At 40.3% G+C, this 26,232-nt stretch overlaps 1 protein-coding gene, 1 long non-coding RNA gene and 2 pseudogenes across 6 annotated transcripts in view; 2 read left to right on the top strand and 2 right to left on the bottom strand.

Annotated features, from left to right (window-relative positions):
* The window catches only part of INTS7 (integrator complex subunit 7), a 95,920-nt gene extending 83,848 nt beyond the window's left edge, over positions 1-12,072 (top strand). For 2 of the 3 annotated variants that reach the window (XM_037737406.1, XM_017525594.1), the window contains 4 exons: positions 1,892-2,024; positions 6,035-6,133; positions 7,793-7,978; positions 10,647-12,072. In XM_037737406.1, the coding sequence (XP_037593334.1) occupies positions 1,892-2,024; positions 6,035-6,133; positions 7,793-7,978; positions 10,647-10,934 (706 nt within the window). In that variant the 3' untranslated portion in view covers positions 10,935-12,072. The remainder of the gene's footprint in view (positions 1-1,891; positions 2,025-6,034; positions 6,134-7,792; positions 7,979-10,646) is intronic. The other variant, XM_017525596.1, reaches the window with a different exon arrangement.
* Positions 1,142-26,219, bottom strand: LOC108302156. 2 transcript variants are annotated; one of them, XR_001824235.2, is made up of 4 exons: positions 26,175-26,219; positions 23,264-23,334; positions 1,723-1,765; positions 1,142-1,619 (listed from the first exon to the last, which is right to left on the bottom strand). It is a non-coding gene; the product is annotated as an uncharacterized LOC108302156 (long non-coding RNA). The 2 variants fall into 2 exon arrangements; XR_005199678.1 differs by lacking the exons at positions 1,142-1,619; positions 1,723-1,765 and adding an exon at positions 2,078-2,656.
* Positions 15,039-16,886, bottom strand: LOC119470707 (annotated as a pseudogene).
* LOC108302155 lies at positions 16,887-17,565 on the top strand (annotated as a pseudogene). Its single transcript, XR_001824234.1, has one exon. The product of XR_001824234.1 is annotated as a 60S ribosomal protein L19-like (transcript).
* Positions 26,220-26,232: the final 13 nt, after the last annotated feature.

Raw genomic sequence — 26,232 nt, 5'->3', positions numbered from 1 at the left:
GTAATAAAGATGAATGACCTGTTGATCATTCAGTAGGTCATATGGAAACCATGAGTGCCCTCAAAAACATGCTGTGAAAGCAGCCAGTAGAGAAAATCAGTGAAACCAGAAGCTGGTTCTTTGAAAAGATTAATAAAATTGATAAAACTAACTAGTGTGTGCAAGAAAAATAAATAAATCACTAATATTAGAAATAAAATGGTGGCATCAATACAAATCTTAAAGATATTAGAAGCATAATAAGGGAAGAATAACTTTGTGCCAAGAAATTTCCTTAGATGAATAGGACAAATTTAAATATTCTTTATTAGCACAGACAAAAAAATTTTAACAAAACATGAACAAATTCAGTCCAACAATATATATGAATATAATACATTAAGACTAACTAGGGTTTATCCCAGGAATGCAAGGTTGGGTTAACATTAGAACATCAATTCATGTGCTTTACCATATTGCAAAATAAATGAGAAAAACTAAAGTGGGAAGACTTAATTACTGATTTCAAGACTTAGTTTAAACCTATAGTAATTAAGACAATGTGATGATGGCTTAAGGGTAGAATGGAGTGTCCGGAAATGGGTATGTAGTGACTTGATTTTTGTCAAAGATGCCAAGATAATTAAATGGGAAAAGAATAGTCTTTTCAACAAATTGTGCTGGAACAACTAAATATATAAAAGTGAAAAAATAAATCTTCCTTACTACATACCATACACAAAAGAGTATGTATTTTATGGTTCTATTTATATGAACTATTAGGAAACAAATCTCATTTGCAAAGATAAAAAGCAAATCTGTGGTTGCCTACACCTAAAATTGTTTTGTTAGCAAGTCTTCTATGTAATTTAGTTGTCCTTAAAGTCCATCACAAAAATGAGCTTTAGTTCTTGTCTTAATGGAACTTAAAATATAGTACAGAGCAGGAAACTTGGAGCCTGGCAGATGCAAACATGAATCCCTCACCAGTCACTCCCAGCTCTGTGAATGTATATATCATCTCAGTGAGCCACGTATGCATAAACTATAGGTAGATGATGCCTGTTTCCCAGAGTAGTTGTGAAGATTAAATGAACTAATATAGATAAAATACCTGGTTGAAATGCCTTAGGCATAGTAGGCATTAAAATGATAGTAGGGAATAATAAGAGTAGTGTTATGCCCAGCATATTTGCTTACATTGTATTTTCAAAAGTTTAGTTAGAAGTGCCTTTTTTCACTTAGAAATATTTTCAGAAATGTGCAGGGGTTTGAAGCAGTAAAGGAAAAACAAAGAAACTGAGGTTAAACTTATCCCAACTTGCTGTGTATACAAACTGTCTTCTGAACATGCCTGTGTGTTTCATCTCCATGCTTTAGATTCATTCCGTTTCCGTAGCCATGAATGTTCTGTACTTTCCCTCTCTTCACAGTTTACCTGTCTTACTTGCCTACTTGTATGTTCAAGACCATTTTCTTCTGTGACATTCCTCCATGTTCTGACCTGTTAATTTATGTATCTAACCTGTTAGTATATATCTTTATTGATAATTTGGTACTTACCTGCTGGCTTTATTGATAGTCCCCTTTTCAAATGTCTTATGTCTCTTTCATCTATGGCAGTAACACTTTCATATTTCCTGGCAAGCAAAGAGATGAAGAATTACATAATTTGAAGTCATATCTAGGTTTGAATTCTGGCTCGCCATTTACTAGCTATATGAGTGTAGGCAAACTACTTACCCTCTCCTAGCATTAATTCCTCTCTTAGCCTCAGTTTTCTCACCTATAAATGGAAATAACTTCATTATTTTAAAAATCAAATGAAAATATGTTGAAAGTACCTGATACATGTAGGCATTAAATAGCCATTTTATTTTGATGGATTAATGAATATTGACCTTTACTTCAGTTTCCAGGAATATGGATCTACTGGAACAGCCCATGCTGATAGTGAATATGAAAGAAGAATGATGTCTGTATATAATCATGTCTTGGAGGAGGTAGAATCACTCAATCGGAAATATACCCCTGTTTCTTATATGGCAAGTGGCATTTGTTTTATTGAGCTTTTATTGTATGGAAGTAGGTTTTTCACACATCTCTGGTACTTCCTGTGTGAGTTCAACAAATTAACCTTACTGTGCCTGTTTTCCTTATCTATAAAACAGGGTTTTTCTTCCTGGCCCTTGTGATAGCCATCTTCTAACTGTGTCTTCACGTGGTAGGGAGAGATTGAGAGCTGTAGTCACTCTTCCTCTTCTTTAAGAACACTCATCCCATCATGGGAGCCCACCTCCAAATGCCATTATTTTGGGGGTTAGGGCTTCCACATATGAATTTGGGGGAACACAAACATTCAATCTACAATCGCCAGTCTTTGAACTTTACCCCTTGGAAAGTTTATCTTCTCCTGCTGCTGTTCTTCTCATTCTGTACTTTCGTGCTTTAACAAGTGTTTTAGAATAAATAGAATGTGTCATTAAAGAGTTAGGTTAGATCTAAAGATGGAAAGTTCTCTTGACATACTGCTTTCCATATAAAATTGTCAGTATTTACTGAATCAAATTGACAGCTGTTTGTCAGTGACATTGTTTGCTAAGGGAGAGTAAAAGACAGTCTTTGAAGGAAATACATCTTGTGAGACAGTTATTTTCACATTCCTCTAAGCTTCATCCTAAAAAATGAAGTAGATGCTAAACAGAAACTTCATTTTGATGGAATTGAATCACACCATATATAATGGAATGGGAATTTTCTGCCCAGGAGAAAACACAGTACAGAAAAAAGGACCCTAGGCCCATTCAGAACCAGGTTCAAATTCTGGCATTACCACTGAGCAGCTCTGCGACTTTGGGCATATTACTTAACATCCTTTTATATGAAGAGGAAAAAAATGCCTGCCTCATAGGATTACTGTAAGGTTTAAATGAAATAATGCTTATTGCCTAGTACAGTGCTCGCATATAAGGAGTGGTAAATAAAAGTTATTTCCCAGCCTGGTGCAGTGGCTCATGCCTATAATCCCAGCACTTTGGGAGGTTGAGGCAGGCGGATCACCTGAGGTCAGCAGTTCGAGACCAACCTGGCCAACATGGTAAAACCGTGTCTCTACCAAAACCACAAAACTTAGCCAGGCGTGATGGTGAGCCCTCTAATCCCAGCTACTCAAGAGGATGAGGCAGGAGAATCATTTGAACCCAGAAGACAGAGGTTGCATTGAGCCGAGATTGTGCCATTGTACTCCAGCCTGGGAAACAAGAATAAAACTTCGTCTCAAAAAAAAAATTAATAAATAAAAATAAAAGTTATTTCCCTTTTTCTCCATTTCCAAATTATATTTTATAGATTTTATACTTTTTGAGCCTCCAAATTCAGTTCAACAGTATTTATGGGATCCTAGGAACAGAAAAATGACAAAGACACAGGATCTTCCCTCAAATTGGCCATAGTCTAAGAAAGAAAGATAAACAAATACAATACAGTACATGTGCATTAATAGAATTCTGCACAAAGTAGAGATGTAATACAAAAAAGAGAGTAATTCACATTGAAAGATAGGAAAAATGGATTGGTGGTGCAGTTGAGAGAGAAGATATCTTTATATATGAGTTTTCCAGACAGATAAGAAGGGTTTGGGAATCTCAGGCAGAGAACATTTTCAAAAGCAGAGGCATGAAATAACATGGTGTCTTCTAGGAACAGCTTGTTATTGCTGCAGCGTAACGTACAGGCTAGGGACTAGAGAGATGAAATCAGAGAGGTAGCCAGCAGCCAGGTGACAAAAGGCTTTGAACACAGTATTAAGGAGTTTGGACTTTGTTCTTGGGCACTGGGGGGCATCTTAGAAATTTTAAATGGTTGGGAGAGAGAAGTGCCTAATACAGATTGTATATTATTGTTACATAGAAGCAAAGCAGGAAATGCTGTTAGGGTGTGAAATTAGAGGAAAGAATGACTACAAGGTTTTTTCAGTCATCCAAAGTAAGGAATAAATTACTAAAATGGCAGTAGAATGAGAAAAACAGATAGAGATGAGAGATATTTAGTGAAAATATTTTCAAGGCTGAATTTTCTTTTTTTAACTAGAAATGAGATGATGGAGACATGCCTTCCAGGTTTCCAGCTTGAATGACTAGTTATACAACTGATTGATCCTTTACTGAGAGAATATAGAGAGGTGATAGAAGATGAAGTTTTTATTTTCAAACATGTTGCCATTTTTAGGCAATTGGATAATAAATAGGTTGGAGTTGGAAGAAAGATGGACTGGGATGCATATAAGGTGATCTGCACATACAAGTTCTTAAAGTCATGGGAGTGGGGAGAATTGCCTATGAAAAATACTTGAATTAAAAAAAAAAAAAAGAAAAATACTTGAATTGAGAAGAGAAGATGACTAGGAGAGCATCAACTTTAAGGGACATATAAGAGGCTCTTCACAAAGAAGATGGTGAAAGGAAGAATCAGAAATAAGTAAGGATGGTGACTATTAGGTGGAATTTCATGGAAGGAAAAGCATTATCAGGTGCCACAGAAATGTCAGAAAATACAAAGACTGAAAAGTGTCCATTGGATTGACAATTAAGAGAGCATTAACATCATCCTTCTGCTGGTTTACTGATCCTGAGGTCAATACCCAAGGGGCTGTTGACCTCAGAGGCACTCCACATTTTTCCAAGGGGGTATTGCAAAACCTGCAACATTTTTTTTAAAAGGCAAAATGGTGGCTTTCTGCCTGAAAACAGCCTGAAGTCACTTGTCCTCTGAGTCTACCCTTCAAAGATGTTTCTCTCCTACACACTATTGTGGCATCAGAGGTCCACCAGAGGTGGATGTTCCTGCATATACTTTATAGATTACTTGTTGGAGGAAATCTGAAGAAATAGAACCAATGTCTTTAAATCTTTGTTGTCATTATCTCAGGTAATAGACCTGGCATTTGTACTGAGTCTGTCGGGCACAAAATGTTCCACTGCCTGAACCCAGTAAGGAATGGAATTTTCTGGCTTTTAGCCTTAACACCCAACTTAAAAATGTTTACAGCATGAGCAACTAGGTCACACTCTGCTTGAAAGCAAGAGCTTAGAGGGACAGGCAGCATACCACATGGTGCATGCAGCAGGTTTTAACCTGTGGTGCCTTAGGAGGCCACCAAGTCAGGAGCAGACTGAGGAAGGGATAGTAGACCAAGCAGGAGTTGAAAGTGTTCTGATGATGCTTTCAGTTTTAAGTTTGCAAATTATCGGTGATATAGAAGAAAGTCACTGAAGAGTCAGGTAACCTAGATTCTAGTCCCAGCTTGTTCCATTACCCATCTGTGTGACCTGTGTCATCAGTAATATTGATGATTAAACTGGTTAATCTTTAAAGTATCTTTGAACTCTTAAATTCTGATTCTATGATTAAGGCTCAGAATATTCTCTGCAGTGTTTCTGTACCTCTGCAGTCATGCTGGGATTTTCAAAACTCAATTACTTATTGAGAAATAAGGTATTTTATTAAAGTGTCAGGATTCCCCGATGATATATAGTCCTCCTTCATATGAATTCTACTGTTTCCACCATTGCTTACTCTGTGAGGACCAATGGCCATAGAGACAAAGAAGCCACCTAGTGGAAATGGGATGAAAGAATGAGCCAGCTCAAAGCCAAGGTTCTACAAATGTTCAAGCTTCTTTACCGTACTATTTATCATACTCTACCATGTGATACTCTATATTTTAGTATCTACTACAATTGTTTAATACGTCTAATGGTTCTAAGTGCTGTAGAAATGTGAAATTTGCCTATTGCTTGATCTCGAGGACTGGATTTTCTCATTTCTGTCACTTATATTTTATTGAATATACTTCACAATAAAGTAAAAACCTGTAATTGTGATTCTTGACATGAATGATTTAGTATGTATACACAGTTCCTGGATGTTGTTCTTGATTGGTATGTACATTTATAATAATCTGTATGGGCATTTGTAGTTTTATACTGAATGTATCACTTGTTGATGAAATTTGAAAATTTATTTTTATTTGATTTAGTTTCTTTTTTCCCCCCAGCATACAGCATGCCTCTGCAATGCCATCATTGCTTTGCTGAAAGTTCCCCTTTCTTTCCAGAGATATTTTTTCCAGAAACTACAGTCTACTAGCATCAAGGTAATATTAATACTAAGGTTAATATAGGTTTTAAAACCAGGTGTCTTCTGAGGATTATGTAGGATGTAGCTACACTTTATTGTGTTACCTTTGGTTTGTTGTGTGTTTTGGTTTTTTTTTCCTTTTCCTGTTCTTTTCTTTTTTTCTTTTTTCTTTTTTTTTTGAGACAGAATCTCAACTCTGTCTTCCAGGCTGGAGTGTAGTTGTGTGATCTTGGCTCACTGCAACCTCTGGGTTCAAGTGATTATCCTGCCTCAGCCTCCTGAGTAGCTGGGATTATAGGCATTTGCCACTACGCCCAGCTAATTTTTGTATTTTTAGTAGAGATGGACTTTCACCATGTTGGCCAGGCTAGTCAGGAACTCCTGACCTCAAGTGATCCACCTGCCTCCGCTTCCCAAGGTGTTGGGACACAGGTGTGAGCCACAGTACCTGGCCTACCTTTGGTTTTGATAAAACCTGGTTGTAAGCCATTTCTCTCCTTTATCAAGTGGTTTGGTGAAAGGAATGGATTTGAGAGTTAAACTCTCTCCCTTTTTAATTGTTGGTGCCAAATGCTAAAAGACAGGCATTTGGGTAACTGGAGCGCTGTTGTTTGTCTCTTACCTCCAGGAATAAATTAGTGATTTATCATAGTAGTCTGCAAGGATCTTGAGCTGTCTATTCAGACCCAACTTAGAATGAATCAGGTCTAGTAAACTCTCACCAGTTCTACTTCCAAAGTACTTTTGCCTTTGAGTAACATGTTTTGAGAGACTTACCAGTGAGTAGCATTAGTAATTTGAAATATTTAAGCCACTCACAATTCAAAAGCTATTTTTGACTCAGAAAATGAAATTGTTGGAAAAGGAAGAAAATTGTCACTTCTGAGAGATTTCCTGAATTGTCCCTGTCAGTTAATGTCTTCAGTGAACTTCTGCATCCATGCAAATGCTTTTGATTACAAATATCAGAGCATTCCATTTCAAAATGACCAGAATAATGAGGAAGATTGACTATCTAGGCAAGTCCTAAAGTAGGATGTGTCCAGGGTTGATAGGTTTAGTAGTTCAACAGCATTATCAGAAAGACTCAAATTCTTCCATATTTTCATTTAGCAAGACTTGAGCTTTCTGTAATTGATGTGTATTTGGGATTTTTAATACATTTTTAAAGAAAAACGAGAGGTTAAAAATGTCATTTGATTCATTTGTGGATATGGACTTTTTTATAGCACAGCGACTTCATCGTGTAGGTAATCCTGGAACTTTAAGTTCATTTACATTTGAATTTAGTTTGCCTAAAATTACCTAAGACCAAAGAGACAGCAGCTCTTAGATAATGAAAATTTACATAATGCATTTCCCTACTAGAAGTGAAGTGGTTCATTGGCAAAGAAATGCCTCACCACAGAAATCGGGAGAACAGTGCCTTTGCTTTTCTCTAATTCTCTATTACCCTCAAATAGAACTGAGGTTTGGAATGAAAACCACAGTGATACTTAGAAGGAAGCACTTTAAAGGTACACCTGTCTTGTCCCAGCACAGTCAGGTCATGTTGGCGTGGGGGAGTGAACACACAAATGTGTTAACCTGTAACTAGTGATTAGCACAGACATGTTTTTGTTGGAAGGAAGCTTGCTCTTGGTTGTTGGCATTTATTTGAGTGTTGGCATTTCAGCTTGCTCTGTCACCATCGCCCCGGAACCCTGCAGAGCCCATTGCTGTCCAGAATAACCAGCAGCTGGCGCTAAAGGTAGAGGGTGTGGTTCAGCATGGATCTAAACCAGGACTCTTTCGCAAAATTCAGTCTGTCTGTCTGAATGTTTCTTCCACCCTGCAGAGTAAATCCGGACAAGACTACAAGGTAATTTAGAAAAGAGGTAGAATTGTGGTAGGAGACTATGAGCTCATTCTTGGAAGTTTTCCAGTGTTTTTCATGGTGAAGCAGATTGCAGTTACACCTCCAAAGGGATCAGATGGTCATAAATTAAAGGTCCACATTGGGGCTTGAAGGGGCTGATAAACAACACTTCTCTTTTCTCTCCCTGAACCAGTGAATAGAGACAAAGCATCCAGGCAGAGATCAAAGTATGAGTTTTATTACTGTTAGAGCTGTGGGAAAACCTAAGTCTGATGCCTGGCAGCAAGGACTTTCTAACCTTAGACCCCTGAATTGGATTTTCTTACCTAGCCTCAGCCAGTACATATGAGAGCCTGTCCCCATAAAATGTATGGCAGGTCACGAGGACTTGGGTGCCCAAAACAGAAGAGAAAGAGCAAGTGCTTACCTTCCCATCATGTCTGGTTCCTGCCCAGAAACTCACCCATCAGCAAGACTCACCTCCTCCTTGCTAGGCCTGTAATATTAATCTAATGAAAGGTCCCTCCCACATCAGGAGGTCCCTTCAAACGTTAGAAGTTGGAAAATAAGTGTCTCCCTAACTCACCAAATCCCACCCCACAAAAAATACACATCTATTTAGTTTCCTCCATTTTAAGTAAATTTTAGCATTTAAAAAAAAAGTATATAGCATTTATATAAAATGATCAGATAAAGTAAAATCTTTTAAGAGTATAACTCTAGGGATTTGCTGCTTTGAGAAGTCAAGATATACATAAGTATTAACCTGAATTAGGCTTACATTGTTAGCCAGAGCTAAGATGCTGAAATGCCCATGAAATGCCAATATTCCAAATGAAAAAATGTTCCTTACTTTAGACATTTATTTCCAATCCCTTGGTGGTTTATCCACAGTAAATGAAGGAAGGGATTAAGTTTACAGTTGTAGCAGCAAAGTTGTTCAGATGCCCAGATTGGCTGTGTCCAGGTTTATTGTGGCATAGCATGGAAGGGGAGGGGTATCAGTGACGGCATAAAAGGAGAGTTTTATTATCCTCGGAGATTTTAGGTTGAAAAGCCAAGGGAAAGTCTGGTTCTAAACTATTATTACTTTCTGAAACCATTATTACTTTCTTAACTATGGTAAGTTCCTTTCACTCTGGCACTCTTTGTCCACTCTCTAACATGGCTGAGCCTTCATTCTCCTCTTTTCCTGTTTTAACTTCTATGCCATAAAGCATGGTACCTTATGTAGCCACTCAATAATTTGTGAATGATGAAAAATTATTTACTATATTTAGAGTACAACTGTTAAAATTGGGTATCTGCTATCACAGACGGTTGTAATGAGAATTTACATAATTTATCCATGTCTGTAGCTCTCTCTCCACTTTGAATTTGAAACAGTAGTAACCATGATTTTCTTTGTACCTTGCATATAATTTCTACTGTGAAGAAAAACTACATTTAAACCTAGAAGCTATGGTCTTCTGCTTGTTGACTTACCTCTCAAAAGGCATTGATTAAAGTGAGGAAGCTGATATAATAAGCAATGTAATAACATGATTACTTGCAATGTTTTTCACAGTGAGTTCTCAGCTTAAAATACAACCATCCATTCAGGGCGATCAGGTTGCCTTGGCCTATTTCTGGTCCTTTTAAGGAAGTTCTTTGGTAGGCTTATTCTTTAGGGAAATAAAAACTGTACAAAGGCTAATGTGAAAAAGTACCTATACTATAAATAATTCTAAGATCTTGAATTGGTTGGTAATGTCAGTTCATTAATGTTACAGGTAAATATCTCCGGAAAAATGACACGGTAATTGCTCCTTGAGACACAGAGCTGCAGGGCACATTTATATAGTTAATTATACCACAGAAACATGCACATAAACCTAAAGCAATTTGGTCAAATACACATTAAGATCACCTTTATGTGCGTTCTCAGAATAAGTCTATCTCTTGACACATTTCATCTTGGGTACAGGTAAGAGTACATCAGCAGGTTTTATTCTGGTCTTTGAAGAACAGAGGCATGAAAGTCTGGCTAAATAAATGAATGAGCCTGTAAATCTGTGTTTTATAATATATTGTACTTCCAGTCTGAACAAGACACTGATTAGTAAATGAGCAATGTACAAATTGTTAATTCGTTAAAGGAGTAAGGAATCACTACATTACTTAAGTAATAAAAATCAGACTAACTGGGGAAGAAACCTAAGTTAAATTTGCTTAGTGTTTTGTTCTTTTTTAGTCTCTTAGATTTTAAACTCTCTGGAACAGGTGATTTCATCCTGTTTCTTCAGAATATCTCTTCACAGTCTAAAGAAAGATAGAGGTTTAGAGATGGGTTGAGTAAGCAAGGAAGAAAGACTAGTATGTGAAGGGGCTGTAAACAGCTCTGGGAGCTCATTCTACTCAAGGACCATGAGGAGCATCACTTAGTAGTTCAGAGTGTAGGTTCTGGAGGTAGCTTGCCTGAGTTCAGATTCCTACTCCATTCACTAATCATGTGACTTGTGGAGAAATTATTTAACCTGCCTGCCTCAGACTCCTAATCTGTGAAGCAAGGATGATAGTAGTACCTACTTTTTGATTGCATAGTCTAAATAAGCTCTTAAAACAGAGCCTAACTGATAGTAAACACTGAATAAATGTTAGCCATTGTTATTTAACAATTGTTTCATTCCAGATACCCATTGACAACATGACCAATGAGATGGAGCAAAGGGTTGAACCTCATAATGATTACTTCAGTACTCAATTTCTGTTGAACTTTGCTATCCTTGGAACACACAATATTACAGTGGAATCTTCAGTGAAAGATGCCAATGGTATAGTGTGGAAAACTGGTCCCAGAACTACCATATTTGTAAAATCCCTAGAAGACCCTTATTCCCAGCAAATTCGCTTACAACAGCAGCAAGCCCAGCAGCCATTACAGCAACAGCAGCAGCGCAATGCCTACACACGGTTTTAACCATGGGATCAATGCACTGCAAACTTTGAAGAGATCAATCACATTGGCAGAAACAGTTTTTCATATGGAATAAGTATGAAAGTTACAATGTAGTTCATTTATTCATTGATTTTTGTAATATTCTGGAAAAATTTTGTTTGAAAAATAATTGGGCTCTTGGATAGCAAGATCGTTTTTTCTTGTTTTATTATTACTGTTTTTTCTTTTGCTGGGCTTTTTCTTTCAAGAATAGTCACATGTTGAGATCATTAAATTAGTAAATTTGACTGCTCCTCTTCCAAAATACATCATTTGTTGCCTGAGTTAGACCTAGAATTCTGAGATGTTCATTGGGAAGTTCTGACCAGTCACTACAAGGTTTATCCATGGTAGCAGAACCCGAGTCCTTCTATAGATGGACTTGAAAAGTGTTCCCTGCAACATCCAGCCTTCTGGATTATGAAAGCCCACAGTCTAGTAGTATTGAAACATCCTACTGTATTATTTGAACCACATATCTATCAATCTATCTATTCCTGTGCTAAAGCAATCTTAATTTATTATTTTCATATTTAATTGACACACAGAGCAGCTAGAAATTTCATAGAAAATTAAGGATTAATAATGTGTTTTTTTCTCATGTCTGCGACTGTATAATACAGACATTTCACATTGGTTCTAAAAGTGAAAAAAAAATCACTCCTTTAATATCTTAATGTTTTAAGTTAGAAGGGGTGGATCTTTTCCTTTGGTTGGTGATTGCTTTTGTTTCTACTTGATGAGTTATGCTAGACTTGATTGTTTAGAGAGAGCAGTCTCTTCATAACATAGGCTCAGTTAGTTGGGATGCTCAGGGAACAGAGTTTTCCAGTTAGCCAGAAACTGCCCCCCACTTTTTTTTCTTTTTTTCTTATTTTAATATTGGTTAAAAACGATGATAAAATAGACTTTCTTAACACAGTGTACTAGATGTAACTTAATTGCTTCTTGACTGGGGATCATTTAGGGCTTTGGGACCATGATTTGTAAACATCAGGGATCATATGATTGCAGATATTGATGCTGTAAGTAAATTGCCAGGATGCAGCTCCTAAGGTAAAAAAGCAGGGTACTTTCCCTGGAATTTCCCTTTTTTAATAAACATCTCAGTTTCTTTGTTTGTGTTTTGCCTTTTTCTCTTCAAAATCAACATTAATTCAAAGGAGAATGGAATGTAAGTTAAAAAAGGAAGGCTTTTTTTGTTGTTGTTATGTGGCCTCTGGGACTAAGAAGTCATTAGCAACTTGGGTCTCTCCAAGATTGCTTGCCTTCATGAGCACTACCCATTGTACTGCTAACAGCCAGAACATTCTCATAAAATGTGTACGCAGCCAAGGTGTCCGCTGTGAATGACATCTCGTTAGATGCAGCTCAGTTATACACAGTTCACACAACCTGCACAGACATCTCAGCATCTGGGAACACCTGCCTTAGGAACAATTGCCAGAGCAGTGCAGAAGACATGTGCAGAACCCCTTGTTCTTTTACCAGGTGTGGAAACAGCTGAATCAGAAAGCCTGGGTTCCACTCTTGGTTCTGATGACTTAGCTCTGTGACTAAGGCAAGTCACTTTACCTCTCTACATCTTAGGGTTGTTTTGTTTTGTTTTGTTTTTTGTCTGTAAAGTGACTGAGTTAGACTGGATTTCCGGATTCCAGCCTAGAGTTTTATTATCAAGTGACTGAAAGACTAAAAACAAAAGTTTCTTAAATTGGGGAAGATCTTTTTTATTTGTAATTACGTGGTTACTTACAGGATTAAAGTTTACAATGTGGATTTAAGCTTCTGGTTCTATTCAAGGTAGACTGCTCCAAAAAAAGAAGCAAATCTTGTAAGCCATCAGTTCCCTTTGAGAACTTCCCAAATTTTATGTTCTTAAAAGATAGGATTTTGATAGCTGTGTTTATGAACTTTTTAACCTGGTGCATTATGGGCTCCTGGCACAAACTCAGAATGGATTTTTTTTTTTTTTTTTGAGACGGGGTCTTGCTCTTTTGCCCAGCCTGGAGTGCAGTGGCACGATCCTGGCTCACTTCAACCTCCGCCTCCCAGGTTCCAGCGATTCTCCTGCCTCAACCTGTCAAGTAGCTGGTATTACAGACATGCGCCACCATGCCCAGTTAATTTTTGTATTGTTTAGTAGAGATGGGGTTTCACCATTTTGGCTAGAATGGTCCCAAACTCCGGTTATTCACCTGTCCCGGCCTCCCAAAGTGCTGGGAGTACCAGTGTGAGCCACCGCGCCTGGCTAGGAATTACTAAAATAAAAACAAATCCGAGAAGTTCAGAGTGTGAACATAACTCTGAAGCAAGAATACTTTTATTTCAGTATGTCCACTAGATCCAGGATTGGAACTCTGATTTTGTTTGGTAAAATATCTACTGAATTTTTGGCATCCACTGTTAAGTTATTTGTGGCAGAGGGAAACTGTTTATAACTTCAACACCACTAATGAATGAAAAGAAAGATAATGAAAGATGCATAAAAGAAAGATATGAATACTAATTGTGAAGTGGCATGTTCCCTGAATTGAGAAATATGAAGGGCACTGGCTGGTTAAAGCTGGGAAGACGGGGCCAGTTTTTCTGTGCTTCACCACTTTGCAGTGCAGTAGCCTCTCCTTATCTGCAGTTCTGCTTTCCACAGTTTCGCTTCCCAGAGGTGAAGATATTTGAAGAGAGACCACATTCACATAACTTTTATTATAGTATATTGTTATAATTGTTCTATTTTATAATCACTTTTAATCTCTTATTGTGCCAGATTAAACTTTGGCATGGGTATGTATGTATAGGAAAAAATGTAGCATATCCTCAGTCATAGGCATCCACTAGGGGTCTTGGAATGGATTGCCTACTGATAAGGGGGACTGCTGTGTAGTTTGTGACAGAGTGACTGAGAGCACAGCCTTTGGAGCCACACTGCTGAGGTTCCAGTCTTAACTTAGTGACCTTGGACAAGCTGCTTATTCTCTCCATGCCTCAATTTCCTTATTCCTAAAATAGAGAAACATGATAGTGCTTCGTGGGGTAAGTATGAGAATTAAGTGAGTTAGTATAGAATTAATGTATGAAAGCACTTAGAACATGCTTGGCAGATAGTAAACAGATATAGAAGCATTTGGTTTCATTAGTATTACTATTGTCATGATCCTCCTTAGTATCTTTTTTCCACAGTGTTAGATCGGTTCTCACTGAGCATTTTATTACCTAGTCTCTGCTATTAAACACATTTAAGCTATCTTTGCTCATATGCAATTTGGGTACATTAAGTAATAATGACCTAAACAAAACAATTTCTGTCTATGCTGTAAGTCATCTAATTAAAATATGTAAAGACAAACATACAAAGAAATATATGTAAATACATTCTGCCAATTGCCTTCAATGATGATAGCAATAGAATGTTGACTATTCAGAAATTAATGTATTCCAGCTTAAACTAAGATCTTCGGACATAACCTTTCTAGGGCAACCCAACCAAGATAGGCAGTTTGCAACCAGAGGATATGTCATTTCTCATGTTAAGACACTGTTCAGAGAAGAACAAACCAATTAAACAAGATCCTTAGACTAGGGTCCCAGAGATGTCAGTTTAAATTCTATTTATAAGACTCTTCATTAATCCTTAGATAAGTCACTTGCTCTTTCTGTGCCAATACCTGCCAACAGAATATTAAGAATAAGATGACCTGGCACTTGGTATATAGAGTTTAGGCAGCACTGACCAACAGAACTTTCTGTAATGATGGAGGCATCCTAAATTTCCACTAACCCACTACAGCCACTAGCCACATGTAGCTATTGAGTACTTAAAATATAGTTAATGTGATTGACAAACTGAATTATTTACTTTTAATTCAGATTTATTTATTTTGAGACGGAGTTTCACTCTTATTGCCCAGGCTGGAGTGCAATGGTCTTGGCTCACTGTAACCTCCTCCCGGGTTAAAGTGACTCCCCTGCCTCAGCCTACCAAGTAGCTGGGATTACAGGCATGCACCACACATCTAGCTAATTTTGTGGGTTTTTTTGTAGAGATGGGGTTTCATCATGTTGGTCAGGCTGGTCTCAAACTCCTGACCTCAAGTGGTCCGCCTGCCTCGGCCTCCCAAACTGCTGGGATTACAGGCGTGAGCCACTGTGTCTGGCCTAATTCAGTTAAATAGCCTCATGTGGCTATGGCCTGTGGAGTTGGAAAGTGCAGAGAATGAGAAATGAAAAAATGAGGACTATTATCTTAAGACAACAGATAACCCTTCAGAAGACTTCTAGATAAGGGGTCCTTCATTGGAATTCTTTGACTCACTAAGAATTCCACACAAAAGAGAGTATAGATGACAAGGAGAGTATTTAGATTCATGCATTTGCTTTGCTTCTTCATAGTATTTTATTAAAATAAAATACTATGTTGCTCAATCAAACCCTGTTATTTGCACAATGCCTTGGACTTAGCCTTTACCAGTCCCACAGACATTAACGGTATAATGAGATGTAGTAACAAGTCCAAAGTCTGGTGAGTTGGCTTGATTTTAGTTTCTTCCTTCAACCATAATAATATGATACCCAGATTTTACCTTAATGGGCAGATCTGTAAACACAGGCTTACCCATTCCACTTACAGGCAAGGCAAATGCTGCTTCTTGAAAAGCCGGGGTCTGTAGGTTCCTCCAATCCAAGTCGTCCCCTAGCCTGGCTTTATCTAAACTATATTGTGCAGCCACTTCATTGAGTCTCATCCTAGATTTTAACTTTTCCATGGTTCTGCCATGTTTTTTGAGTGGAAATGTGTCTGTTTACTTTGTTGCCACCCACTTTGGGGCCCTGAACCATCTTGTCAGCACTGTTGCTCCCAAACACGTGTCCCCATTTCCCCCCTTTTCCAGAACCATTTTTTCCTTTGGGCATCATCTTTGAAACTTGCTCTTCTAAAAATATTTTGTTGTTTCCAGATAATTTTTTAAGTAAAATTAATAAAGATGGGGTAATGCCAAAAGAATTATAACAGTCAGGAAAATTAGCATCTCAAATACCCAGAAGGCCAGGATGTTTTGCAGAAAAGTACATGGTATACAGAGAAGAAATATCTCTAACCCAACTTTCTTTGGTTTTCTTGGTGATTTCATTTGAGGATTTTGATGAATTTATCTGTGGTGATGAGTCAAAATTGTTTAAAGTAGGGGATTAGGGACAAATAAAATGGAGCTAAAATTATGAGAAGATACCAGTGTCTAGCTCTCATATTTCCCAAGATCATGGAAGGTGAAAATAGGCTGAGCCGCCTGGAGTTTCCCTACACCCCCACTGGAAGTGGTGAAGCTAATGATGCTTTCTGTTTATGTCATCTCACCCTGATGGCATGAAAGTGTAGTGAGGTGAGCAAAGTGATGATGAATTGTTAACACTTGCCTCTGCCTTGCTTTGCCTTCACATTCCACCCACTAGCAAAAGTGGACATCCTGTGATTAGGAGGGTCACAGGAGAAGCAGAAGAGAGGAATGATTTGAAAATGCAAATGGAGGAGGTGGACTTTCCCTGTGAGAGCACAACACTAGGCCAGGCCTGGGCTGGCAGTAGGAGAGTCAAAAGGAAACTGACAGAGCCCCCAAGCAACTTGGAGTCTCATTGGACAGAATAAGGCCTATTTTTAGGAAATGTGGAGAGGGCTTAAAAAAATGACAAAACACCAAAGAGTGCCATTTCTGAAATTCTTGATAGTGTCCCCTTGTATGTAGCAGTCAGGAGACAACTTTAAGTAATTTAAAAACTGGCCATCGTTTGGCATTTTCTTCTGCAGCATTTAGAACACATGTCCCTTCCTCCTCAGCCTCTTCTTGATGTAATTCAAACAACTGAGTACCTACTTCTTGTTAGCCAGAAAGTGACAAAACATTTCAAAAAAAAAAAGGGGGGGGGGAGCTCTTTTCTTTTGCTGCTGCAGCCGCAGCCATGAGTATGCTCAGGCTTCAGAATAGGCTCACCTCTAGTGTCCTCCGCTGTGGCAAGAAGGAGGTTTGGATGGACCCAAATGAGACCAATGAAATTGCCAATGCTAACTCGCGTCAGCAGATCTGGAAGCTGATCAAAGATGGGCTGATCATCCGCAAGCCTGTGACGGTCCATTCGCTGGCTCGCTGCTGGAAAAACACCTTGGCCCGCCGGAAGGGCAGGCACATAGGCGTAAGGGTACAGCCAATGCCCGAATGCCAGAGAAGGTCACGTGGATGAGGAGAATGAGGATTCTGCGCCGGCTGCTCAGAAGATACCGGGAATCTAAGAAAATTGATCGCCACATGTATCACAGCCTGTACCTGAAGGTGAAGGGGAATGTGTTCAAAAACAAGGGATTCTCATGGAACACATCCACAAGTTGAAGGCAGACAAGGCCCGCAAGAAGCTCCTGGCTGACCAGGCTGAGGCCCGCAGGTCTAAGACCAAGGAAGCACGCAAGCGCCATGAAGAGCGCCTCCAGGCCAAAAAGGAGATCATCAAGACTTTGTCCAAGGAGGAAGAGACCAAGAAATAAAAGCTCCCCCTTTGTCTGTACATACTGGCCTCCGTGATTATATAGATCAGCCATTAAAATAAAACGAGACTTTAAAAAAAAAAAAAAGGATATGCCCCTAAAGAAAATAGTTAACTTCAAGGAGATAGGAGTTTATACTTTAAAAAAAAAAGTTAAATACTGTCTCCTTACAGAAACTGCTGCTGCCTCTGGCCAGGCTGCTGGATGATTTGAACCCCTCTGTGTCACATTTCAAGGTATTGGAGCATTAGGGAGAAATAAGTGTAATCAAAGAATCCCTTCAGCAACATCAAAACTATCCTACTCAATGGTTGCCATGTACCCTGGGATGCTCAAAAGCATATTAGCCCTGACTAGAATTGTTCTGAGAGTGAGCACATCTGGAATCTCTCCTTGAGGGCCCTTGACACAGGAGAAGGCCTGAGAATCTGTCCGAAGTACCAATTCCCCCTTCCCCCGACTCCCAAGTAGCTGACCAGGAGTAGCTGATGGAAAGAAAGCACTCCTGAGCACCGAAGGTAACTCAGCTGACATCACAGAGCACTGCAGCTCAGTCAGCAACATTTGTCAGAGAAGGAATGTGAACACAGATTTCCCGGATTTATGCCAAAGGCAGGGCCTGCAAGGGCATAAACCATTTTGAGAAGGTAACCTTTAATTTATGCACAAGGTGTTTGTCAAATACATACAGCATAGCAGGTGCTGGGAATACAGTGGTGGACAAACTTCTGGGGTTCAGTGCCATGCCACCCTCTTTCCTGCAGAGACCATGGAAGGGAGGGTGGTGAGAAACCCATTCTGACCCTGACTATGTAGGGTGAGCCTGAGCTTCCTTACATGGCTGGTCATGTTCTCCAGTGAAAGGAGAAACGAATGGGTTTGGACAGGACTCCCCAGGTCAGAGCCACTGCGGTTCCCTGTGTAGCCCCTCAGAAAGGCTCACTCGCAACCCACTGAGTTTTCCTTTACATCCAACCTAAACCACCACTCATTGCAATCTTTTAATTTTTACTTTTAAAAAATGAGATGGGTCTGCTCCCCAGGCTATATTGTAACGGTGCAATCACACCTCGCTGTGGCCTCAACCTCGGTTCAAGCGATCCTCCCATCTCAGCCTCTCACTGCAATCTTAAACCTGCTTCAATTCTCTGCTGTTGGGGAAGATGGGAAACTCCCATAAAACTTTGGTCAGAGGGAAATAGCTCCAGTCAGAATTGAGTGTCTCCTGACATGAACTATTCCACATTGAAAAACCCATCTGTCCCTCCAGACCCTGCAGAAACACCCTGGCCCTGATTGGTCTAACCAAGCATGATCCTTTGTATTTCTCTGTAACCAGTATTGTGTACATTCAGCTGCCTGAGCCTGGGGTTGGCTGAAATGTGGACAAATGGTGGCTAATGTTATCAGGTCCTGTTAATGGGAACAAACAGCTCTCTTCGCTGCCCCACACCCCATATCAGCCACCCGGCTATTCTCCAAGTCTCTGTTTCTTCTCATCACATCTCTCTGAGCCTTGGCTTCTTCATCTGTGAAACGGGGCTCATAGTTACCCTGTTGAAGACTTGTGAAGATTAAATGTGATAACATGCACAAAGCCTGGTGCCTGGCAGGTGCCCAGCAGATGTTAGTTACCTTCCTCCTCAGTGGTGGATTGGCCAACCTGGCCCAGTGGCCCAGAGAGCAGCTGGGACAGGGACTTCAGCCCTACACAACAGTGATATTTCAGGTCATCTCTGCCTTAAAGAAGGATGATGTTCCAGGTCATATGAGGACCTAGAAGGGACTAAAAGCTCTTAGACTCAAGAGGAATGTATCCTTTTCTGTTGGGAGGAGGGTATTTCCATCTCAGCCTTCCCTGTCAGCAGAAGTCTTGGTTCCTGGGAAAGTGGGAGAGGGACCAGGGGTGTGCCAGGAAGATATGGGAGAAGTATCACCAGTGCAGTGAGCTGACCCAGACATCCTGTCATTCTTTCTGAGACTTACTTGGTCAAGTGCAAAATAAATGGGCTTATATCCAAAGTTAGTTTGCACCATCAAATCTATTGGACATAAGCCCCATGGTTCATGGGTGCTTCATACCCAACTGATCAGAACTCTTGACCTACTGACAAAGTTTTAGAGGGTTTGCCACCCCCCAAAACAGAGCAAGAAGCAAGGCAGCTTGCTTCATGTAAGTAAAAAGTTTAGGTTAGGTATAAGAAAGAACTTGGTGAACTCTGGAAACAATTACATACTGAAAAAAGGAGGCATTCAGGCTTCATGGGTGCTTCTGAAGGGCCTTAAGACAGGAAGCCCGCTCAATTATAGGAGTGCATTTGCCAAGAACCTCTCTGGAGGCAGAGGAATGGACTCTATGACCTCCTGGCCCTATTTTTGTTTGTTTGTTTTTGAGACAGAGTCTCACTCTGTTGCCCAGGCTGGAGTACAGTAGCATGGTCTCAGCTCACTGCAACCTCCACCTTCTGGATTCAAGCAATTCTCCTGTCTCAGCCTCCTGAGTAGCTGGGGTTACAGGCACCAGCCACCGTGCCCAGCTAAATTTTTTGTATTTTTAGTAGAGACGGGCTTTCACCATGTTGGCCAGGCTCGTCTTGAACTCCTGACCTCGTGATCTGCCCACGTTGGCTTCCCAAAGCACTGGGATTACAGGCGTGAGCCACTCTTCCCTCCATCCCTGAAAAACCTGTTCATCCTTCCCTGTTCTGATCGCCAGCCAGGCATAATACTCAGGATTCCTCCATAGCTCATTTCCCATTCCATCTGTGTGAAGCAGTCAAGCTGCATGGCCCTCAGGTTGGAATCACTGTGGACAAATCCAGGCTAATGTTACCATTTCCTTTCGGGAGCACCAAGCTCCCTCCACTGCCCCATGCCTTCCAGCAGCTCCCTGGCTATTCTCTGGCCTCCAGCCCTGCTTGTCACCCTGGTGTAAAGCAGTCCTAGCTGATCTGCCTGCTGGTCATCCCAGATGTTCACCTCGGAGAGAGCGAGGCAGAGAGGCAAGATGTCTGAGCTCTGAGCAGTGGAGTGGTTGGAGTAGGGCCTGCTAGTATCACAGAGGCCCACTGTGGTTCTCGAGTGCAGCTGAGGCTCTGAACTGAGGGCTGAGGTAGGAGGGAGTGGGCAGTGACTTATATTTGCAAGAAATTTTTTTTTTTTTAAGAGTACCTATCTATCTCTTTCCTCCTAGTTATTCTTACCCTCCTCCAGCAGCAGCCTCCTCTTGGTCAGAATTTAGAATATGTTGTTGCTTTGGATGGCTGGGGTTGTAGTTTCTAGCTAGGTTCTTTCCTGTTCATCCTTCCTCTCTCTTGGCCCTTCTTTTTCCTGGAATATCTACTATGTGCAAGGCATTATGTACATGTGTAGGAGGTACAGAGTCCCTGCCCTAAGGAAGCTTCCAGATGTTGTCACCTATGTTAGGGTGCTCAGTGAGTGTCCATGGTGCCAAGATCTAGCTGAGGTGGCAAAGTGGCACTGAAGGAGACTTGAGCAGGGCACACATTATCTGCATTGACTAAGGAGGTAGATGAAACCTGGAAGACCTTGTGGAATGTGGAGTGAGCAAGGAAGACATGAGGGAAAAGAAACACAAAGAGGCTGGGTGTGGCGGCTCACATCTATAATCTATAATCTCAGCACTTTGGGAGGCTGGTGGATCATCTGAGGTCAGGAGTTTGAGACCAGCCTGGCCAATATGGTGAAACCCAGTTTCTACTAAAAATACAAAAATTAGTCGGGTGTGGTGGCGGATGCCTGTAATCCCAGCTACTCGGGAGGTTGAGGTAGGATAATCAGTTGAACCCGGGAGGCGGACGTTGCAGTGAGCTGAGATCCTGCCGCGGCACTCCAGCCTGGGCAACAGAGCAAGACTCCGTCTCAAAAAAAAAAAAAAAAAAGGAAGCCAGAGGTGGCCTTCAGTTTCCCACCACTGCAGATTCCAGAGCAAGCTATGAAGCTCACACCTGAGGCTTCTGTTCTTGCGTGGGCCATCTGTTAGCTTGTGTTTTCCCCTCACACCCCTAGTCCTCATGTCTTTTCATCTATGGATTCTGCAACAAGCTTTGGACCACAGGACCTCCTACTAGGTGGCCGGACCTGTGACAGGTAACCTTGGAAGCTTTCCAAGGCTATGTTTTCTGCTCTAAAGATGGTAAAAGAAGGCCCAGCGGGGTTCCTGCCCTAAATTCCCTGAACTGCTCTTGTGTCTTCACACTGCAGTGAGATATTCATCTTTGTGCTCTTTTTTCAGGAAAGACATGATCTTCTCCCTCAGAGGCACCCCACAAGGCCCTGAGGAGAAATGGAGTGTTAAAGTAACAAGACAAAGACAAAACCAATGTTCAGCTTTTTCAACATCTGAAATAAAATACTGAGCATAGAAAGAGAGATTTTTGCTGTAACAATCGACAAGAGAAACAACAGTGGGATGACCATGGCCACTTTGGACATGCTGACTTTCTCGTTGCTCCCCGAACCCCTGTACATTGCCCATCTCTGGGCCTTTCTCTGTGCTTGGCTCTCAGCATGCAATGCACTTCCCCAGCTCTGCCCAGCAAGCTCCAGCCCGTCTCCTAAGATTTACCCAAGTCAAAAGTCCTCCTCTCCAGGAAGCAGGAAGAATACCCTGAAGGCCCCAGGGCTGAGGACTACCCTCGCCTTCTGTTCTGGTCTCTAGTAAAGCACTTGGCTTCTTATAACTTTATAACTTTCTGCTTACATATCTGTCTCCTCTTCTAGACTGTAAATATTTAAAGGGAGGGATTGGGGGTTCGTCTTTGCCTTACTGGTGTTCAATATGGTGGCTAGTACATGGTAGGCAATCAAGAAAGTTTAACTATCGAATGCAAAATTTGGTTTCAAATGACCTAGCCTTCATGCAGTTTCTGGTCTGAGCCTTGTCACTGAGAACTGGTTGTAAACACAAGAGCTATTGTCCAACCAATTCCTGGGTGTGGCTAGAAATGGCATAGGCTAGTTCTCAGTTCTCAACTCAACAGCAGGTGCCCCTAAGCCATTTTGCTTCATATGCACTGAAGCACTTATAATTCTGCAATCACTGCTAGATAAGCAACGTAACCTGGGCACTGAAGCTTGGCTCCTTTGTGACCAAGGTGAAGCTTCATCATCCCTGTCTCTGGGCTTCATATTCTCCATCTGTTGTGAGGTTGTAGGTTCTAATTAGAAAGCTCTTACAGATTCCTGAAAGGACTGTTATTGTACTGCAGCACAAAGAGTATTATGTCAGGGTAGTATAAGAGCACAGCAAATAATGTGAACGAGGAAATAATAAGGGCACTTATTCCCAGAAGCATATTGATTTAAACCACAAAAGCTCCTTGGAACAGGGCTCAAGAATTATAAAAGCCTGAGCAATCAGCAAACCCTGTGGGAGGGGAGCCCATGCCAGGCAATTGCTGGAGAGTTCATTTGGTTGGTCTGGCAGGCCAGTTTTGTCCCTCAGGTGTTCTTGCTTTGGCGAAATTTCCCTGTTGTAATGAGCCCAGCCTACCTGCTGGGTTCTAGGAAGAAAGAACCATTATTTTCACATCCTTTGCATAAGAAGCAGAGAACTGGCCTTAGCACACAACTCAATTCACTTCTCATTCTCTGTGTGATGAAAACAGATCTCCAGATAATGGAAGCTGCATCATCACTTTTGCTTCTAAAATCTGCATAGCAGAAATGTCATCTGGGTCACACCCTGACCCAGCCATTGCTATCTCTGGACAGTAACTTGGGAAAACCAGTTGCTCTATGAATATGAAAAATAAAAAGTCACCTTAACAAATGCATCATCCTGTAGTAGAAAAGCATGTTTAAAACTGCTTCCAACAGCACAAAGGGCAGAGCCTCTAAGAAAAAAAGAGTGAAGGCACTAATTGCACAAAAATTTTAGTTTAAAACTTGAAATGGGGAAGCACTGGCCCCATTTTTTTCTGGAGTTTGCACATCCCAGGGGAAAGAAATAAAACTTTAAATGGCAAAAAGCATGATAAGCCAAACTACAAGATAGAAAAATTATAGGGAATATATTTGCAGCATTCATAATAGATGTCAGAGTAATAGCTTTAATATATAAAAGTGTTTACAAATCATTAACAAAAAGACCAGTAACCAGCACAGAAAATTAGACCAAGCACACAGATAATCCACAAAAGAAAAAATACAAATGGCTAATGAACAGCTAAAAATAATAATAATAATAATGTAGTTATGTGCAGTGGGCCTGCCTGTGGTCCCAGCTACTCAGGAGGCTGAGATGGGAGGAATTGCTTAAGCCCAGGTGTTAAAAGCTGTAATGCACAAAAATCACCTGTGAATAACCACTGCACTACACAGGCAACAGAGCACGACTTTTTCTCAAAAAAAAAAAAAAAAAAAGTAATAATGAAATAAATATAATTTAAAAATGCAAATTTAAGCAAAGAATTTAATTTTTACCTATTAGATTGGCCATTTTTTTTAGTGGTAAGTGGTGAGTTCATGTTGGAAATTACTTCTGAAGCGAACACTAATTATATTCTATAACTCTGCAATTCCATTCCTAGTTTCTCCTAAAGAAACCTTTGCATCTGGGCATAAGAAGACACATAAGAGAATGCTTAGACCACCCCTGTTTATAAGAGTAAATGCTGGAAGAAACCCAAATATCCATTGATAGATAAGTAGATATATAAATTACATATTTGTATAATTGAGCACTATACATGGTAAAAATGAGTGAATTGTACCGACATGTAGCAAGAGGCATGAACATAAAGTTGAATGTGTGAAGTCAGTCACTCTAATTCCACTTATACAAATTGTACGGTGTTAGAAGTCAGAACAGTGGTTCCTTTCAGAGACAGACAGTAACTTGGAGGGAGTTAAGAGGGTTTCTGGGGTGCTAGTAATGTTTTGAGTCTTGATCCAGGCGTGTGCTTACTTGGAAAATGTACCAAGTTGAACACTTAAGATACATGCACTTCTCTGTATGTGTGACATAGTTCATTTACAGTTTTTAAAAGCAAGTTATAAAACAATACATATAAATTTTAATTCATATAAAGAAAAAATATGCAGAATAAAGGCACATATTGTTAAAGGATACAAGCAAATGTGGCGAAACTAACTAAAAGCAAGGAACTGGTAGACACAGTTTAGGAACGTGGATTCTTCTGGGGAGGAGGAGTGCAGGGATGGGGTCGGAGGGCACAGTGGGGCTTCTAGAAGACTAGTGATAGTCTAGCTCTTAAGCTAGATGATGGGTTCACAGATGTTTGAGTATTCTTTATGTCCCTCACATTAGAAATATTTTATGCATTTAATATTTAATTTAAAAAATTTAAATTATTTTAAATAGGCTTTTATACCATTCCTGTTGGGGATGGGGTGAAATATAAATTGGTAGAGTTTTTCTAGATGAAAGAGTGGCTATGAGTTAAAAATCATGTAAAGATTATACGTCTAAGAAATTTTCCTAAAACAGTGATCAGACAAGAAAACAGAAGTATTATAAAAATATATTTATCAACCAGGCATGGTGGCTCACACCTGTAATCCCAGCACTTTGGGAGGCCAAGGCGGGCAAATCACGAGGTCAAGAGATCGAGACCAGCCTGGCCAACATGGTGAAATTCCGTCTCTATTAAAAATATGAAAATTTGGCCAGGCAAGGTGGCTCATGCCTGTAATCCCAGCACTTTGGGAGGCTGAGGCGGGCGGATCAGGAGGTCAAGAGATTGAGACCATCCTGGCCAACATGGTGAAACCCCATCTCTACTAAAAAAAAATACAAAAATTAGCTGGGCATGGTGGTGCATGCCTGTAGTCCCAGCTACTTGGGAGGCTGAGGCAGCAGAATTGCTTGAACCCGGGAGGCGGAGGTTGCAGTGAGCCGGGATTGCGCCACTGCACTCCAGCCTGGTGCCTGGCGACAGAGCGAGACTCTGTCTCAAAAAAAAAAAAAAATTAGCCAGGCCTGGTGGCACGCTCCTGTAATTCCAGCTACTTGGGAGGCTGAAGCAGGAGAATCGCTTGAATCTGGGAGGCGGAGTTTGCAATGAGCTGAGATCACGCCATTGCACTCCATCCAGGACACAACACAAGCTTCCGTCTCAANATATATATATATATATATATCTCAAATGTGGTTTATTTAGACAAAAATTAGAAACAATCTAAAGTCTTACAATAGAAATTGACCAAATTACACTAACCCCATAAAATAGAAAACTATGTAATATTAAGATTGATTATGATGATGTACATCTGTTGACTGTCATTGAACTATATTCATGATATATTTTTGAGTAAAATAAAGTTTCAAAACATTATGATTATGATATCTATTTTTAAAACTATATATTTTCATGTAAAGGCACATATGTAAGAATGTCTATAGCAATATCAATAGGGTTCTTCTTTCTAAATGGTACATGTATTACAGCTAGTGCTCGACTTACGACCACGGTCGGGACTGCGGACCGGTCGTAACACGATTTGGTCATAAGTTGAGTAGGCAATATGTACAGTTGAATTAGTGCACGTGGAGATAGTCGTGCTGCCGGAAGCTGGTCCGCACTGTCGTATGCCCAGCTGGGCAATGTTTGCACTGCCAGACGTGGAGCAGTCGTGGCTAGCGATTGTGGTCGTAAAGTCAAATGGTCGTAAGTTGCATAGGTCGTAAGTCGATCAATACCTGTACTTACGTCAAGAAAATAGGCTGGGTGCAGTGGTTCGTGCCTATAATCTCAGAACTTTGGGAGG

This window comes from Cebus imitator, unplaced genomic scaffold (genome assembly GCF_001604975.1).
Source record: "Cebus imitator isolate Cc_AM_T3 unplaced genomic scaffold, Cebus_imitator-1.0 Scaffold38, whole genome shotgun sequence".
Lineage (NCBI taxonomy): Eukaryota > Metazoa > Chordata > Mammalia > Primates > Cebidae > Cebus > Cebus imitator.
Note: the sequence above shows the minus strand (reverse complement) of the source record. Positions and strands in the feature narration are given on the sequence as shown.